The sequence below is a fragment of the Podarcis bocagei genome (assembly GCF_964188305.1).
Source record: "Podarcis bocagei genome assembly, chromosome: 16".
NCBI classification, from domain to species: domain Eukaryota; kingdom Metazoa; phylum Chordata; class Lepidosauria; order Squamata; family Lacertidae; genus Podarcis; species Podarcis bocagei.
The window spans coordinates 33,389,072-33,406,755 of NC_138142.1; the positions used below are offsets into that span (position 1 = coordinate 33,389,072).

The window sequence follows — 17,684 nt, forward strand, 5'->3', positions numbered from 1 at the left end:
CTTATATTAAAAAAACCAAACAGTTTTATTTGAATCATCCAATAAAAAGGATCATACAGATCTTTTTTAAAAAGACCACACTGGCGTAAAGAAATAGGAGAAGCCATAAACTCTTCAACTGCCACATACAGTTTGTTAACTGCTAATAATTGTTTCGACAAAAGAGGGGCGGGGTGAATGGAACTTCCTCGCGCGCATGCGTCCTTAAGAGGACTTCTTACCGAATGTACAGCGGGAACTCCGCCCCTTTGGAACAGCTGCGAGGAAGCAAGGGAAAAAGAGAGAGTGAAATGGATACATTTCCCGCCAATCAGCGCTCAGAGCCCTGAGCGCAGCCACCGTAGTAGCCAATGGGAGGCCGAGGATTGCAGCGCTGGAGGCTTTGAGGACGTGGCTTGGACTTGCGTCTTCCTCCCCCTTCCTTTTGATCCGTCTTCAAGTCTCCCTCCCCCTCCCCCCCCCACCTTGATTTCAAGTTGATCACACTTTCAGAAGAGGGGGCCCCGTTTTGCAAACAATCGCGGGGAGCCATGGCTTATCCCCCTGGCTATGGGGGCCCAGGTAAGACCTTGAGGGGGACTCGGAGGGGGGAAACGGAAAGGGGGTAACAGGCCCCGGACGTGGCTTCAATGTTGGGGTGCCGATTCCCTCCCCCGCGCAGTTGTATCCAGACAGTATGGAAGAGGGGTCTGATGGGGGTGGCGCTTGCCTCGGGACGGGGGCCTTAGCACCAAAAGACCTTTCTCTTTCCCCGCCCCCGATAATCCTGTTGCTTCCGAAGGTGAGCAAAGTGGAAGGGGCCTTAAGTCGGCCGCAGAGCAACGTGCTTTTTTGGCTCTCGGACCAGGTTCAGTTCCATAGAGACTTATAATTATAACGTCCTCTTTGCTACGTGTTCTGCCCTCGTGGATAAAAGAGAGAGAAGAAAGAGAGACTTAGCCTCTTTCACAAATCCTTAGTAAAAAAATAAATAAATGTTGGTGCTTTCGTTTTCTTTTTGGTGTGTTTTTAAAATTATTATTACTAGTCCTGGGTTGTATCCCAACTCAGTTCCACTTGGGATTTAACTGCTGAAATTAATGGACCTAAGTTAGTCATGCTTTTTAATTTAAGTGGGTCTATTCCAAACTAGCACTGGATACAGTTTGTTGTTATTGCTATGTGACGTGCTGTAAAAGTTGTGGGTGGGTGAGTGTTTTCCTTTTTTTGTTTTTAATTGATTTTCATTATACTGTACAGTGGTACCATGGGTTACATATGCTTCAGGTTACAGACTCCGCTAACCCAGACATAGTGCTTCAGGTTAAGAACTTTGCTTGAGGATGAGAACAGAAATCTTGTGGCGGCAGCGGGAGGCCCCATTAGCTAAAGTGGTGCTTCAGGTTAAGAACAGTTTCTAGTTTGTTTATTCCGATAATGAATTCCTGGGATTCCCAGTTAAAAGGGGGAAGGCTACTGCCAGGTGGATAACACTGGGTTAGTCTTGTCTCGCAAAAAGGAGGGTTCACTGGTCTCTTGAGAGGTTTGTAGCAGTGGGCTTTAAGGGGTAGTTTAGAAAAAATGATGAGGATTCCTGTGGAGCTTCTCAATGAGAATTTGGGAGCCTGTGTGGGTGTCCAGTCACTGCTGAACTACAACTCCCATCATCCCTTGCCATTGCTCATGTTAGCTGGGGTTGATGGGAGTTGAAGTCTAACTACAACTGTGCAGCTCTTTCAGAGTGAAGCATTGCAAGCTTTACTCTCTCCTCCCCCCACCCCCGGTCTCATATTGTAGAGTTGGAAGGGACCCCAAGGGTCATCTAGTCCAACCCCCCCGCAATGCAGGAATCTTTTGACCAACGTGGGGCTCGAACGCACAACCCTGCGATTAAGAGTCTCATGCTCCACCGACCGAGCTATCCCTGTCTCCTCTGCCTTTGGCAAACCTCATCCGCCAAGTCGCCTTTCTCTCAAGATTTCTACCCTTCAGATACACAAGCGCTCAGTCTTCCGTCTCTCACCTCCCACTTGGTTCTCTGCAGGCGGAGGCTTGGAAGAGACTCTGTCATGCTTAGCAAGAAACCACGTTGCTCCTTTCCTTCCCTACTCTCCACCTTTGAGCTCAGAAACAGCATTTCCTCCTGCTGGAGGCCTTCGCAGGAGCATAGACGTTCTCGCTGGGCTTGCCTCTCTTGGCGACTGTTTTGTCGTGGCCCCAAAACTCTCTCGTTGGGCAGGGGCCAGGTAGCTTGGCCTCGTATCTAATCGGCAGCCTCCTTATTACAGGGGGATAGTAGTTTCCTTCCGGAAGGAGCTTAGTCCTCCTGAGATTCTTATCTACCGTTGTGAAACAGAGCTGAGCGTCCTGTAAGGAAATAAACCACATATTGGCCTTTATAATAATTGTGCTCAGATAAGATCATTGGGTTAGGGACATGGGTGGCGCTGTGGTCTAAACCACAGAGCCTTGTGCTTGCCAATCAGAAGGTCAGCGGTTCGAATCCCCGCGATGGGGTGAGCTCCTGTTGGTCAGCCCCTGCTCCTGCCAACCTAGCAGTTCGAAAGCACCTCAAAGTGCAAGGAGATAAATAGGTACCGCTCCGGCGGGAAGGTAAACGGCGTTTCTGTGCGCTGCTCTGGTTCGCCAGAAGCGGCTTAGTCATGCTGGCCACATGACCCGGAAGCTGTACGCCGGCTCCCTTGGCCAATAAAGCGAAATGAGCGCCGCAACCCCAGAGTCGGCCACGACTGGACCTAAGGTCAGGGGTCCCTTTACCTAAGATCCTTGGGACGTTATGTAACCCATGGTAGGTGTTTGTTCTTCCAAGCTCTTGTAAGGGTGTATCTGCCCATCTGATAGGCCTTCTTTTCTTTAAAAAAATTCTCTCTCCTCCCTACTAAAACCCCGTCTCTTGTAGGTTCTAAACACAGGACAAGGATCCCTCCCGTGCCGCAGAACGCAGATGCCCCCCAGCTTTTTGACGACACCAGTGCAGCCTACGGCCCCCAGCAGCCGGGTTACCCGGCCCCAGGCATCGACATGGGTTTTAACCAGATCTTTGCCGACCCCGTGGCCAACGTAGCGATGGCTTACGGCACCACCATCGCATCTCAGGGCAAGGACATTGTGCACAAAGAGGTAGGAAGAGGCATTCATCCTATGGACTAGGCTTGTATGTCCAAAACGCTGTTACACGTCTTCTTAAACAGTTGTGGCTTCCCCCAAAGGACTATGGGGGCTGTAGTTTAAGTGTGCTGTGAGTTGGTAGTTCCCAGAGTGGTTTAGCAAGTAGTCTCTGTTCCCAGGGAAAGCTGGGAATTGCAGCTCTGCGAGGAGGCTAGGGGTCTCCGAACGATGTCAGACTACAGTTCCCAGGTCGTCTGGGGGAAGCCTGTATAAAGTGGTACGGTGCTGCTTTTAATGTAGGGTGCACGTGGGGCCATAAAGTCATTGTATCATAAGCTTCCATGGCTGCATATTTCCTTCTGTACCCCCTAAGATTCCTGGGAACTGTAGTTCACCCCTTGCAGAGCTACAATTCCAAGCACCATTAGCAAATAATGGTGGAAGGGGGAGGCCATGGCAAAGTTCTTTAAATGCGTAATGCAGGTGGGGCTGAGCTTAGGCTTGGTTCATTCTCCCCTTCTGGGTTTTGTGTGCTTCCTGTGCTCTTAACTGGCTACAGGTTTTGCCCCCCCCCCTTCATGCTTTTGGGACCCCCCCCTCTAATATAAAACACACCTTTTTTTGCCAGCATGCTACAAAACTGGTGGAGGGGGAGGGATAGGGGAAGAGATATCATTATACAGTGGTACCTTGGGTTACATCCACTTCAGGTTACAGACTCCACTAACCCAGAAATAGTACCTCGGGTTAAGAACTTTGCTTCAGGATGGGAACAGAAATCGCGCAGCCCCATTAGCTAAAGTGGTGTTCAGGTTAAGAACAGTTTCAGGTTAAGAACAGACGTCCGGAACGAATTAAGTACTTAACCCAAGGTACCACTGTACTTGTCCACACAAAGTCTGCACCTATAAGCAATGTGTTCATAAGTTGTGATTGTCGTCGTATCTTCCATCCATTGACTGAAAGGGGCCATAGATTTATATTCCCAGTACATCAGTATCGGGTTTTTTGGGTGTAGTAAGGGCACAGAGAATCCATTTATCCTGTCCAGTTGTCAGATTCCTTACGGAATCGTAGAATTGTAGAGAAGGAAGGGGCCACAAGGGTCATCTAGTCTAACCCTTTGTAATGCAGCAATGTTTGGTCCAATGTGGGGTCGAACTCACGACCCTGAGGTTAAGAATCCCGCACTCTTATCGGCTGAGCTATCTCCCAGGTATAGTAGGTGTGTAATTCAGAAGAATGCTTTCCTCTGAGCTGGATAATTTTTCATTCTTGAATTTTGCTTCCATCAGATCCATCGGTTTATGTCCATGAACAAGCTGAAATACTTCTTTGCAGTGGACACCACTTACGTGATGAAGAAGCTCGCCCTGTTGGTGTTTCCTTATGTACACCAGGTACAGATAGGGAGGTGGCACTTTGCCCGCTGTTTCGGTTTGGGGGTCTTGGTTTTATTTATTTACAGCTTTTACATCCCGCCCTTCAGCTGGAAAAGGCCCTTCATAGTGGTGTACAGTTCTGAGATGGCCCCTCCCTGCCCTCAGGCTAACCACCGTAAAAAGATACGTCACGTGAGGAAACAGGAGGGAGGAGGGAGGAGGAAAATAGCAAGCTCAAGCACAGGTTTCCAAAGTTACAGTTCTTAGTGTTAAAGTCTGTGTCAGTGGCAGTTCTGGCACTCTTGCCCTTGTTAAAGACCAGTGCCGCTTCCATGGATGAGATCCTGGAGCAGAGCAGGTGACAGACATCTAGTTCAGGAGGACAGGGCAGTTTCTGCCACATAGTTCTTTCCTCAGACTGATAACTTGGCAGCAGTTAGGATAATCACAGGAAGGGACTTAAAGGGTCATTATAGCAACTTAAAGACTACGCTGCTGGATTCCATTCTCTGCTATTGGTGGATGGGGGAAAGAATCTGGGTGTGTTCAAAAAAGAGAAGACATGTACCCACAGTATTTCCAGGCACGTACAGAGTGCCTTTCCCATGCCATTGGCCTGGGTGGTGGTTGGGGATGATGATGATAATAATAATAATAATAATAATAATAATAATAATAATAATAATACAGTGGTGCCTCGCAAGACGAAATTAATCCGTTCCGCGAGTCTCTTCGTCTTGCGGTTTTTTCGTCTTGTGAAGCATGGCTATTAGCAGCTTAGCGGCTTAGCGGCTATTAACGGCTTAGCAGCTATTAACGGCTTAGCGGCTTTAAGAAAAAGGAAACAAACTCGCAAGAACTCGCAAGACGTTTCGTCTTGCAAAGCAAGCCCATAGGGAAATTTGTCTTGCAGAACGACTCAAAAACCGGAAAACTCTTTCGTCTAGCGAGTTTTTCGTCTTGCGAGGCATTCGTCTTGCGGGGCACCACTGTAATAATAATAATAATAATAATAAATTACTCATACTTTGCCCATCTGACTGGGTTGCCCCAGCCACTCTGGGTGGCTTGCAACTAATTAAAAACACAGCAAAACACCAAACATTAAAAACGTCCCTAAAGAGGGCTGCCTTCAGGCATCTTCTAAAAGTCAGATAGTTGTTTATTTCCTAGACTTCTGGTGGGAGGGCGTTCCACAGGGCAGGCGCCACTACCGAGAAGGCTCTCTGCCTGGTTCCCTGTGACCTCACTTCTCACAATGAGGGAACCGCCAGAAGGCCCTCGGAGCTGGGCCTCAGTGTCCAGGCTGAACGATGGGGGTGGAGACGCTCCTTCAGGTATACAGAGCCAAGGTGAAGTTTTACAAAATTATGCATGGTACAGAAGAAGTGGATAGAGGATTTTTTTTCCTCCCTCTTTCATAATAACTGGAAATGGGGGTCATCCAATGAAGCGAAGTGGTGGTAGATTCAGGACAGGTGAAAGGGAGGGCTTCTTCACCCGTCGTATGTAGTTAACTATAAGGCAGGTTCCTATGTTTCTAGTTATGTCAGCCATTTATTTCAGAACCATGAGGACTGGCATCTTAGAAGGCAGCTTCTTATGCTCCTACATTTTGTTTGAAAGGGACAGCTTGGGTGCAGGATACCTTAAAGATCACTTGAGAGGTCTTGTATCCCAGCTCAATCACTGAGATCGTTTGGAGGAGAGCGGCTTGCTATTCCTCTGTGTTTCAGCCTGGCTTCAATTCAAAGTTGGGCATTAGGTTGTCGAACACGCTTCAGTCAGAGATGCGGCAGGCACCCTTGCTGTTAACTTTCATGAGTCTCTTGAAGACTTTTTAATGCTATCAGGCCTGGGCAGATGTTTCAAGTTTAATTCGCCTGTCACCTCAATGCATATGTGTATTTTTTAAAAACAAAATCTGTGGTGCTTTATGTTTTAACAGTGAATGCTGCTCAAATATTCTACAATACAGCTGTACAGTGGTACCTCGGGTTACATATGCTTCAGGTTACATAAGCTTCAGGTTACAGACTCCGCTAGCCCAGAAATAGTGCTTCAAGTTGAGAACTTTGCTTCAGGATGAGAACAGAAATCGTGCTCCGGCAGTAGCAGGAGGCTCCATTAGCTAAAGTGGTGCTTCAGGTTAAGAACAGTTTCAGGTTAAGAACGGACCTCCGGAACGAATTAAGTACTTAACCCCCGAGGTACCACTGTAGAGAAAAATAAAAATAAAATATCCGCGCTTTTCCCACCTCATCTTCAGTGCCATTTGAGAACAAATGTGAACCCCCCTTAAAAAATAATAATAATAGTGTTTTGAAACAGGTTTTGGGCAGCCAGCTCTCACCTGTGCGTATTATTGTTCCTCTACAGAACTGGGAAGTCCGCTACCACAGGGACGTCCCCCTCACGCCTCGGCAGGACATCAACGCTCCAGACCTCTACATTCCTAGTGAGTGGAGGCCCTCTCCTGAACATAGGAGGGTTTCTTTACTTATTCCTTATTTTACCGTTAGTAACAACCCAAAAGTACAGTAGCACAGTGTTTCATTGTACCATATTCAAAGCAAACAAGCAATCAGTAACAATAGAAAGAAATGGTAGCACACCAATATAAATCAAACCATCCTTATTTCCTGAGTTGGCGTGGAGGGTGAATGTTTAGCACTAGAGTACGAAGCACAGGAAATAAAATCTTACCTGATGACAAGAAAGCATTCTGGATCCACCGCCAGCTTTCTGTACCCCCAGAAACACAGTTTATTTTTTTCTGTGGTAGCCAAGGTCCACAAGGTTTTTTTTGAGGGTTTTTTTACCACAAATGCATATTTTTTTCCCAAGGCTCCATTAGCTAAAGTGGTACCTCAGGTTAAGAACAGTTTCAGGTTAAGAATGGACCTCCAGAACGAATTAAGTTCTTAACCTGAGGTACCACTGTATTGATAGTTTTTGGGAAAACTGAACAGGTGATTCATAGCAGTGTTTCTTGATGTTCACCTCCGCCCTGGCCTAATACCCAGGGTTTGTTAGTTTTAAAAAGCACTTTCTAAAGCAGAGGAGGGGAGTGGTTTTCAGACTGAGGGCCACATTTCTATGTACGCAGCCTCCTGGGGGCCACATTCAATTTGTGGGCAGGGCCAGAGGAATAAGTGTATTAGGGTGCTTTAGGAGACATCGCTATTCCTCTCACGGAGCTACAACTCCCAAAGTAGCTTAACAATGAATCCCTTTTCACAGGGAGCGCTGGATATTGCAGCTCTGTGAGGGGAATTGGGGGCGGTGTCTTCTAACAACTCTCAGTACCCTTTACAAACTAGGTTTTCCAGGATTTGCTGGGGGACTCCCAATTACTGTTTAAAGTGCTGTGGTCCTGCGGAGCGGCCGCTGAGACCACATAACACCGGTCTTGAAAGACCTACATTGGCTCCCAGGACGCTTCCGAGCACAAAGTGTTGGTGCTGACCTTTAAAGCCCTAAACGGCCTCGGTCCAGTATACCTGAAGGAGTGTCTCCACCCCCATCGTTCTACCTGGACACTGAGGTCCAGCTCTGAGGGCCTTCTGGCGGTTCCCTCGCTGCGAGAAACCAAGTTACAGGGAACCAAGAGAATAGCAACTACCAGACTTTTAGAAGGCATCTGAAGGCAGCCCTGTTTAGGGAAGCTTTTAATGTTTGATGTATTACAGTATTTTAATATTTTTGGGGGGGAAGCTGCCAAGAGTGGCTGGGGTATTATTATTATTATTAATATATATTAATATATTAATATTAATATATTACTATTGTTGTTGTTGTTGTTGTTGTTAAATGTGCAGCACAGATGGGACCCAGTTTCCAAAGCAACAGAGTTAAAGAAATTGTTGGTCTTGCTTTGAATTTTTAGTCTCTCTCTTAGAGCAGGGATGAGGAGACTGTGTCTCTGCGGCTGTCATTGGACTCCAGCCCCCATCATCCCAAACCTTTCGTCACCTGGGCTGATGAGAATTACAGGCTCCCTGTTCTTGTTTTAGAGTTAAGCTAGACAGGATAGCTAATTATAGTAGAAGCTAACTCTCTACCCTTTCCATCCCTGCCACCCTGGAAAACTGCAGTTTGTTCCATCAAAGTGGCTAGTTCTCATGAGTGTGATTCTTGTTCTTCCCCTCTCTCCAGGTATGGCTTTCATTACCTATATCTTACTTGCTGGGATGGCACTTGGTTTACAGAAAAGGTAAGCGACGAGGTTTCCTCCCCCCAAAAAAACCTCTTAATTCCCACATCTGGAGTCACAGATTCCTTATTCCTGCTTCATTTCATAAATTGCCCTCTGTAGTAATGGTGCTAAATAATCATAGAGTTGGGAGGGACTAGATGGCCCTTCCAACTCTATGATTACAAGTAGGCAGAGATGCTCTTGTAAAACTCGACTTCCTTCCTCCTCTTTCTGTGGTTCCTTACTTTTATTTTTATCATATCCTGCATATTACAAATTAACTTATTATTTTCTTCTACTTTAATTATATACTCTTATGAAACTGCATGTTATTGCAATAATCCTGCCAATGTCCTCATCTGTTTACAATTTGTTTTTTAAAATATTCAATAAACCATTTCCATGCTTTTATAAAAAGTTTGTTATCTTGATTTCTTATTTTTCCGGTAAGTTTCACCGTTTCTGCATAGTCCACAAGTTTTTGTATCCATTCTTCTTTCATTGGGACTTATTTCCATTTTGGGGTAGATAACATTCTTGCCGCTGAATAAATTTAAATACTGTTTAGGTAGTTCTACCCCTATAATTCCCAGAAGAAAAGCTTCTGTTTTTTTCTGGGGTTTTTTACAAATGTTATTTTAAACATCTTTTTCAGTTCATCATATCATTTCCCAGTAAGCTTTAACCTTGCCACAAGACCACATAGGATAAAAAGTAACTTCCTTCTCTTTGCATTTCCAACACTTATTCGATTTTGATTTATACATTTTTGCCAGTTTACTCGGTGTTAGAGACCATCGATATAACATTTCCATATAGTTTTCTCTTAAGCCATAGCATGCTGTGAATTTTATATCCGTATTCCACAATCGTTCCCACGCTTCCATATCTATATTATAACCAATATCTATTGCCCAATGTATCATTGAGGATTTTACTTGCTCGTCTGTCAGGGAACTGACATCAGAGCAGAGGGGAGAGGCGAGGCTCCCAGATTCTGCAGGGGAGGGAACGAGTAAGGGAAGAGAGAGAACGTCATCTGGGGAAGAAAGTCCAGGTGACACCAGGAAGAAGGGAGAGGGAGAGAGCATCTCGGAGGTGAGGCTCCGAGACTCTTCCAGTGAAGTCAGTGAGGAGGGTGGAGGACCACCACTTGGCACGCCCACTCTGCGCAGAAGTCTTCCGCGCAGAGAGGCGAGGAGGAGGTTGTCCGTCAAGGAATTCTTATGCTGGAGGAAATTTAGGAGACGCCCACTCACGGATTCTGCTAGCGACTGAGCAGCAGCGCCAAGGGCGGCTCAGTCAGGGAAAGACACAACCACCCCTAAGCAGTTTGGAACAGCTGGAGGTTTACACACAAGCAACCCCAATTCCCTTGACATCGTCCTTTGTCTGACAAAGTAATATCTTAGACATTATAGACAGCACATCAAAATTGCATTCCAACAGCCAGACTCCTCTTACATATTTATGTTGGTTCCTGACATCCATTCCGTTCTGCTCTTTCTGCCTTGTTCCTTCCTAGGTTTTCACCAGAGGTCCTGGGCATGTGTGCCAGCACGGCGTTCGTGTGGGTCGTGATTGAGGTTCTCGCCCTGTTGCTGGGCCTGTACCTTGTGACGGTCCAGAGCGACCTGGGCACCTTTGACCTGCTTGCTTACTGCGGCTACAAATACGTTGGGTAAGTGGGCCTCTCCCTTCTGCCTTGTGGCCGGTACAATGTTGGCCTAGCGTACTGGGAAGGAACCATAAGCCCTCTGAATATTGGATGGACTCCAGCTCCTATCAGCCCAAGCCAGCAAGGCCAGTGGTCAGGAATGACGGCGGCTGGGGTCCAGCAACATCAGGAGGGCCACATTTCTGGCCTAGCGGTCCTTGGGACCATAGGAGGCTGTGTTTACGTGAGGTCAGACTTCTTGTCACATGTTCATCCAACTTGGCTCTTCCACTTGGGGTCTTGAGTAGTGTTTAAACTGACGCTTGTATTTTCTTCGTTGCGGCTTTAATGTGGCTCAGGACCACAATACCTCAAGGATTGCCTCTCCTCACATAAACTGAATCAGACCCTGCAATCACTCTCTGAGGCTCTTCTCTGGGATGTCCAGAGGGCAGCAACATGGGGACGGGCCTTTTCAGTGGTGGCTCCCTGCTTGTGGAATGCTGTCCCCAGCGAGGCTCACCTGGCCCCCTCTTTATCTAGTTACAGTGGTACCTCGCAAGACGAATGCCTCACAAGACGGAAAACCCGCAAGACGAAAGGGTTTTCTGTTTTGGAGGCGCTTTGCAAGACAAATTTCCCTATGGGCTTGCTTCGCAAGAAGAAAGCCCATAGGGAAATCTCCGGGGACCTCTTTTAAATCCAGGACCTCTTCTGAAGGCGGGCGGGGGGGCGAAAGTCTTTGCTTCCCCCTGCCTGCCTTCCCGGGAGAGCGGAGAAAGGCAGCACGTTTCTCCGCTGTCCCGGACGGCTTTGGAAGGCAGGCGGTGGGGAGCAAAGACTTTCGCCCCCCGCCCGCCTTCAGAAGAGGTCCAGGACCTCTTCTGAAGGCGGGCGGGGGGCGAAAGTCTTTGTCCCCCCTGCCTGCCTTCCCAGGGGCTTTTACATCGCCCCGGACAGCGGAGAAGTCCTCCGCTGTCCCGGGGTTTTTTAAAATGCTGGGGGTGGGAAGAAAAGCCCTTGTCCCCCCCCCCCCAGCCTTCAGAAGAGGTCGGGGGACAGACTGTCCCCGGACCTGGTCTGAAGGCGGTTTCCATAGGAACGCATTAATTGATTTTCAATGCATTCCTATGGGAAACCGTGCATCGCAAGACGAAAAACTCGCAAGAAGAAAAAACTTGCGGAACGAATTAATTTCGTCTTGCGAGGCACCACTGTATAGGCACCAGGCAATAACTTTTATTTAGTGTGACCTTTTGGCCCTTAATTAGAGTACCTGTGGCCTCTTTCAGTGGGGCTGGATCTGTAAGACCTGTCTTTTGTGTGTGTAGTTGTGTTTTTGGTTTGTGTTTTGAAGTGTTGTGTTTGCTGCAATTGTTTATAGTGTTTACCTTGTGTTTGTAAGTTGCTTTGGGTCACTTTTGTGAGGAATATACAGTGGTGCCTCGCAAGACGAAAATAATCCGTTCCGCGAGTCTCTTCATCTAGCGGTTTTTTCGTCTTGCGAAGCAACCCTATTAGCGGATTAGCGCTATTAGTGGTTTAGCGGCTATTAAAGGCTTAGCGGCTAAAAGGCTATTAGCGGCTTAGCGGCTTAGAAAAAGGGGGGGAGCGAAAAAAGTCGCAAGACTCTCAAGACGTTTTCATCTTGCAAAGCAAGCCCATAGGGAAATTCGTCTTGCGAAGCGCATCGAAAAACGGAAAACCCTTTCGTCTAGCGGGTTTTTCGTCTTGCGAGGCATTCGTCTTGCGGGGCACCACTGTACAGAGTATTATTATTATCCACCCCCTTTTTGCAATGACTTCGCCACACACCTCCATGCAGTGTTGTGATGGCATCTCAGTGAGGTGCAGCCCTCTGAATGTTATTGGACTCCAGCTCCCATCAGCCTTAGCCAGCAGTGATCAGGGATGATGGTAATTGTAGTCCAGCAACACCTGGAGCACCATCCACATTCCCCATCCATTCTAGGTCCTGCCACTCTCTAAAAATTCTCTATAATGTGCCTCTGGGCATTTGCCAAATACAGCCACCACCTAATGTCCCATCCATGTTCAGATGGGAAGCAAAGACTTCTGACTCAGAAGGTGAATGTACAGGCAGCCTTTTAAAAACACATGTGCACAGACATATTTATTTGGTTAAATTTGAAATTGTGATATACATTTAAATTTTATAACTGGAAAGATTGTTCTGGGGAAATTTCCCAAAACAGTAAGTTAGCAAATATGTGATTGATATCTGCAGTATCTATCCAGAGGGTCTGTACAATTATGCTAGAGTTGCCACATTTCAAAAAGTGAAAATTAGGTTACAAGTTGTTGAGCTCAAAAAAAAACCAACCCTGAAGTTTTTGAGCTGTTTTTAAGGAAAGTCGCCAAAATCTAGACTTCAGACATGGGTTTCCATACATGGGTTTTCCTGGACATTTAAGTGAATTCTGCCTGGACACTGTTTTTGACTACTGACTTTTGGCAGCCCTAAATTATGCATACACATAAATGTCACATATAAGGAAACGGAGCAATGGATCCAAACTACAAGAAAGAAGATTCCACCTAAACATTAGGAAGAACTTCCTGACAGTAAGAGCTGTTCAACAGTGGAATTTGCTGCCAAGGAGTGTGGTGGAGTCTCCTTCTTTGGAGGTCTTTAAGCAGAGGCTTGACAACCATATGTCAGGAGTGCTCTGATGGTGTTTCCTGCTTGGCAGGGGGTTGGACTCGATGGCCCTTGGGGTCTCTTCCAACTCTATGATTCTAGTTCTGCAGTTACCTTGTTTAAAAACTACCGCCATCTGCTTTTACTAATAAACAGAATTTTTGCCTCCCATAATGCTTCCAGTATTACTCCCCCAAAATTTTAAGTTGAACTTGTATGATTCCAGCGCCGAATATATTTATGCCCACAATTTTAAGAATCTCCCGCCCTCACGATTACATCATTTCCCCAAAGTTTCTTTTTAATATGCTCTGCGTAGGCACCTTTGTGTCCCGGCACCTCGTAAGCTTTTAAAAATTTCTATAAAGCTTTCAGTGCTGAGAACTGACATGCGTCTCGCCTGACTAAAAGGGGGTGATTGGCAGAGATCTTAACAACAGCTGTGAATCTCAGAATGCAGGGTCTGGATGACAGCCTTGACAGGAGGGGATTTAACAGCCATTTCCTTCTCCTCCTCCAGGATGATCCTAGCTGTGGTGGGCGGCCTCGCATTTGGCAGCAATGGCTATTATATCGCCTTGGCTTGGGCTTCCTGTGCTCTTATGTATTTCATGGTGAGTACTGGGATCTGGGATCTGGGCCCTAGCACTCCCAGGGTGCCGTGGGGCAGGAAGTCTTGTCAGCAGGCCTTTCCCGGGGACGTATAGAGTTCCTGGTAGATCAGACAAAAGGGAATGAGGAGCCTGCGAGCTTCTGCATGCTGCTAGACGACAACAACACTCACTTTTAAAACATTTATGGCACCACTTAATAATAATAATTTATTATTTGTACCCCGCCCATCTGGCTTGGTTTCCCCAGCCACTCTGGGCGGCTTCCAACAAAGATTAAAAATACATTAGAATGTCACACATCAAAAACTTCCCTGAACAGGGCTGCCTTCTGATGTCTTCTGAATGTTAGGTAGTTGTTTATTTCTTTGACATCTGGTGGAAGGGCATTCCACAGGGTGGGCGCCACTACTGAGAAGGCCCTCTGCCTGGTTCCCTGTAACTTGGCTCCTCGCAATGAGGGAACCACCAGAAGGCCCTTGGCGCTGGACCTCAGTGTCCGGGCAGAACGATGGGGGTGGAGAGATGCTCCTTCAGGTATACTGGATTGAGGCCGTATATGGCTTTAAAGGTCAACACCAACACTTTGAATTGTGCTTGGAAATGTACTGGGAGCCAATGTAGGTCTTTCAATACCGGTGTTATGTGGTCTCGGCGGCCGCCCCCAGTCACCAGTCTAGCTGCCGCGTTCTGGATTAGTTGTAGTTTCTGGGTCACCTTCAAAGGTAGCCCCACGTAGAGCGCATTGCAGTAGTCCAAGCGGGAGATAACTTTAAACCGCCATGGCTTCCCGCAAAGCATTCTGGGAGCCAGGGCTGTCTTAAGCATATGTGGCACCGGGGTGCAAAGATCCGCCTGGTGCCCCCCCCCCCCGGTTGCCCAGTCCCAGGCATGCAGGAGGGCGGAGCCAGCCGGCCGCCTCAGTGTCTCGCTGGCTCAATCGCCCCTGAACTCGCGGCGCACAGCTGCCCGCAGCAGAAGAGCCTGCTGTGGCTCTCTGACCGACGGGTGGGCTCTTCCCCAGACTCAACTCTTGGGCCCTGGACTCTCGGCCTGGCGCCCCTGAAAGCCCCGCACCCCTAGCGTCTATGGGTAAGAAGACCCTGCTGGGAGCTGCAGTTTGTGTAAGGGAGCAGAGAGTTATCAGGCGGCACTCCCCCCCCCCCCGCCCCCGTGATTATACAATCTGTCCCTGGGAACTCTGGGAATTGCAGCTGTGAATGGAAAAGAGGGTCTCTGCAGAATTAGATAAGATGACAGGAAGGATTTGAAACCTGTGGGACCAGAGATTCTGAGAGGACTGGAATAAATATGTGAACTGTTTGAAAAGCAATTGTAATCAACAGATTGTGCTAGTAGCAATACAGGAAGTTTTGTACAGAGGAATATATGAAATATTGCAAGGAAGATTATGAAGAGAGTTATTAGTTAAGAAAATTAAAAGTAATAGAGAAGTTAAGAAATGTAAAGTGGAAAAGATTGGAAAATTTTCAGATGTGATTGACGGAAGTAAAAAAATTGTATAAGATATGAAATTGTGTTACACGATTGCTGACAATATGTTAAAAAATTAAGAAATATATATATATATATAAAAGGAAAAGGGGGTCTCATATCACCCCTCAGCACCTTTAGCAAACTGCACTTTCCAAGGTTCTCTGGGGGAAGCCCTGAGGGTTTAAAGTGGTATAACAGTGCTTTAAATGTGACTGTGGCCTACAACTCCCACCATCCCTATTTGCCATGCTGCCTCAGGGCTGATGGGAGTTGAGGAGTCCAGCAACATCACTCAGCAGGTTAAAGCGTGGTGCTGACAACCCCAAGGTTGCAGGTTCGATCCCCGTTAAGGGACAACTGCTTATTCTTGCAGGTCAAGGGGACTGGTACTAGATGAGCCCCAGGGCCCCCTTCCAACTCGATATTATTCTGTGAGATAGCAGGGTCACAAGTTTCTAGCTGCAGGAACACCTAGGGAGGCTGCAGGTCGCCCACTCTTGCTTTTACAATAAAGGAGTGAATTGTGGGGTGGGGAGAGAGGCGAGTCTTCTTCCTTAACCTCTGATGTGTGGCATATTTCCTCTTTCTCAACCAGGTACGCTCCTTGCGGATGAAGATCCTTCCTTCAGTGGTGCAGGAAGGGATAAGCCGGCCTAGCGGGAGGGCACAGATGTACGTCACCCTAGCAGCCGCCGCCTTCCAGCCTCTGATCCTCTATTGGCTGACTGCACAGCTGGTTCATTAGGCGACGTGGAGGAGAGGACCCGTCCGTGGCGGCCCCAACGTTTGCCCGGGGGGGGGGGGGCTGGCTTTGCAAGGACCCCTCTCTCTTCCTGCCCTCTTATTTCTCCCACCCACCACCCCCAAATTCCCTGAAGTACACACTCCACTTCTTCCTGGCCGTCCAAATCCTGGGCCTCGCAAAGGAGGACGGGGGCTCCGCTGACGCAAGGAATGATGCCGAATAAGGGAGGTGCCACGGCCTCTCGAGGGGCTCCCTGCCCCCCACAAAATCATGAGAGCGGAGGGGAAGTGAGGACTGTCAAAACTATCCAGGCTTGACACTGCCTGCCTGTCCACCCCCACTCGGCTTGACTCCCAAATCTGTGGCCTGTTCCATTTCCACTGGTCGTTGCAAACGTCTCCTTGCTTGGGGTGTTCATGGGGGCAGACTCAGATAGGGTGGGGCAGGGTTGTTCCAGACACTTCCCCCCACCCCCTTCGTGCTCCTGGGAGCACTTTTGCTATGCAAAGAATTTTTAAGAACATGACCTCTGGTGTATTATTATTATTATTGCCTTCTGGAGCAAAGCACCCTTTTCCCCTCTTCTGAAAATCAGCTGGTTTACTTTAAATGACTTCTCCTGCTTGCCCCCCACCTGGTGGTCTTTTGACCCCCAGCACCACCAGCTGAGTATTGACAGTGCACCCCCCAAGCCCCCCCCACCCTCTGCTGTTGTGTTGTCAGAGAGCAGAGGCCCTCACCTCTCAAGGACTGTGTACTACTGGTCATAACACTTCAGATGCTGTATTGTTGAGGTACTTTCAAACTATTCCCCATTTGTTTTCTTTATATATATATATATTAACCTTTGCTGGGTTTTTAAAAAAATGTCTTTACTGCCACAGATACAAGCCAGCAAAGAGGTGGGTTTGGGGAGACAGGGAGGTGTGGGGGGAAATCTTAACGAAATCTGCAAAGCCACTAAGTTGTGTCTTGTAGCCAACTTTCAGAGGAAAGACTTCGCATTTCAACTTTCCCCCCATCTGTTTATGGGAGAGTTCGTTCTTGGAAGCGATGATAAAAATGTGCTTGACAACTTGTGCGTGTGTTCACATTTCATACGGCTGGGGGGTGGCTGCCAACTTTCTCCCTCCCCCAGCAAAGCGCCTGTGCTTCTTTATTTTAAGAATGGTGTGTGACTAAATGAGCTTTGCTTGATCTAGTACCACCGTGAAAAGCAACCCCTCATGGTTTTCTCTCTGGGCACATTCATACCATAAAGGGGCATGATAACACTTTAAACTGTCATGGCATCCCCCAGAGAATTCTGGGAACTCTCATTTGTTAAGGGTGCTGTGAGGAGACTCGCCTTTTTGCTTCACAGAGCTACAATTTCCAGAGTCCGCTGGGAGGAGGGATATATTGTGTAGCCATTCTAGGAACTGTAGCCATGTGAGGAATAGGGGAGTGTTGTTAATAATAATAATAATAATAATAATAATACTAATAATAATAATAATAATAATAATAAATTATTATTTATACCCCACACATCTCACTGGGTTGCCCCAGCCACTCTGGGTGGCCCTCAACAAAATACTAAAAACACAGTAAAACAATCATTAAAAACTTCCCCGAAGAGTGCTGAGTATTGTTCACAGACTACCTAGCACCTCACAGGGCCACAATTCCTAGAGTGATTTAATGGCCAGGGTTACTCTGAAAATTGTAGCTCTGTGAACGGGGAATAGGCAAGTCTATAACAACTCTCAGCACCCTTAACAAACTACATTTCCCAGGATTCTTTGGGTGACGTCACGGCTGTTTTAAGTGGTACCCTAGTGC

The 17,684-nt window shown here is 47.4% G+C and overlaps 1 protein-coding gene across 1 annotated transcript; it reads left to right on the plus strand.

Moving 5' to 3' along the window:
* The first annotated feature begins 359 nt into the window (after positions 1-359).
* YIF1A (Yip1 interacting factor homolog A, membrane trafficking protein) lies at positions 360-16,935 on the plus strand. The gene is made up of 8 exons (XM_081173386.1): positions 360-561; positions 2,900-3,120; positions 4,404-4,508; positions 6,870-6,948; positions 8,649-8,706; positions 10,214-10,369; positions 13,528-13,621; positions 15,711-16,935. Exons 1-8 carry the CDS (start codon positions 531-533, stop codon positions 15,858-15,860), a joined length of 894 nt encoding a protein of 297 aa, XP_081029512.1. The 5' UTR covers positions 360-530; the 3' UTR covers positions 15,861-16,935.
* Positions 16,936-17,684: the final 749 nt, after the last annotated feature.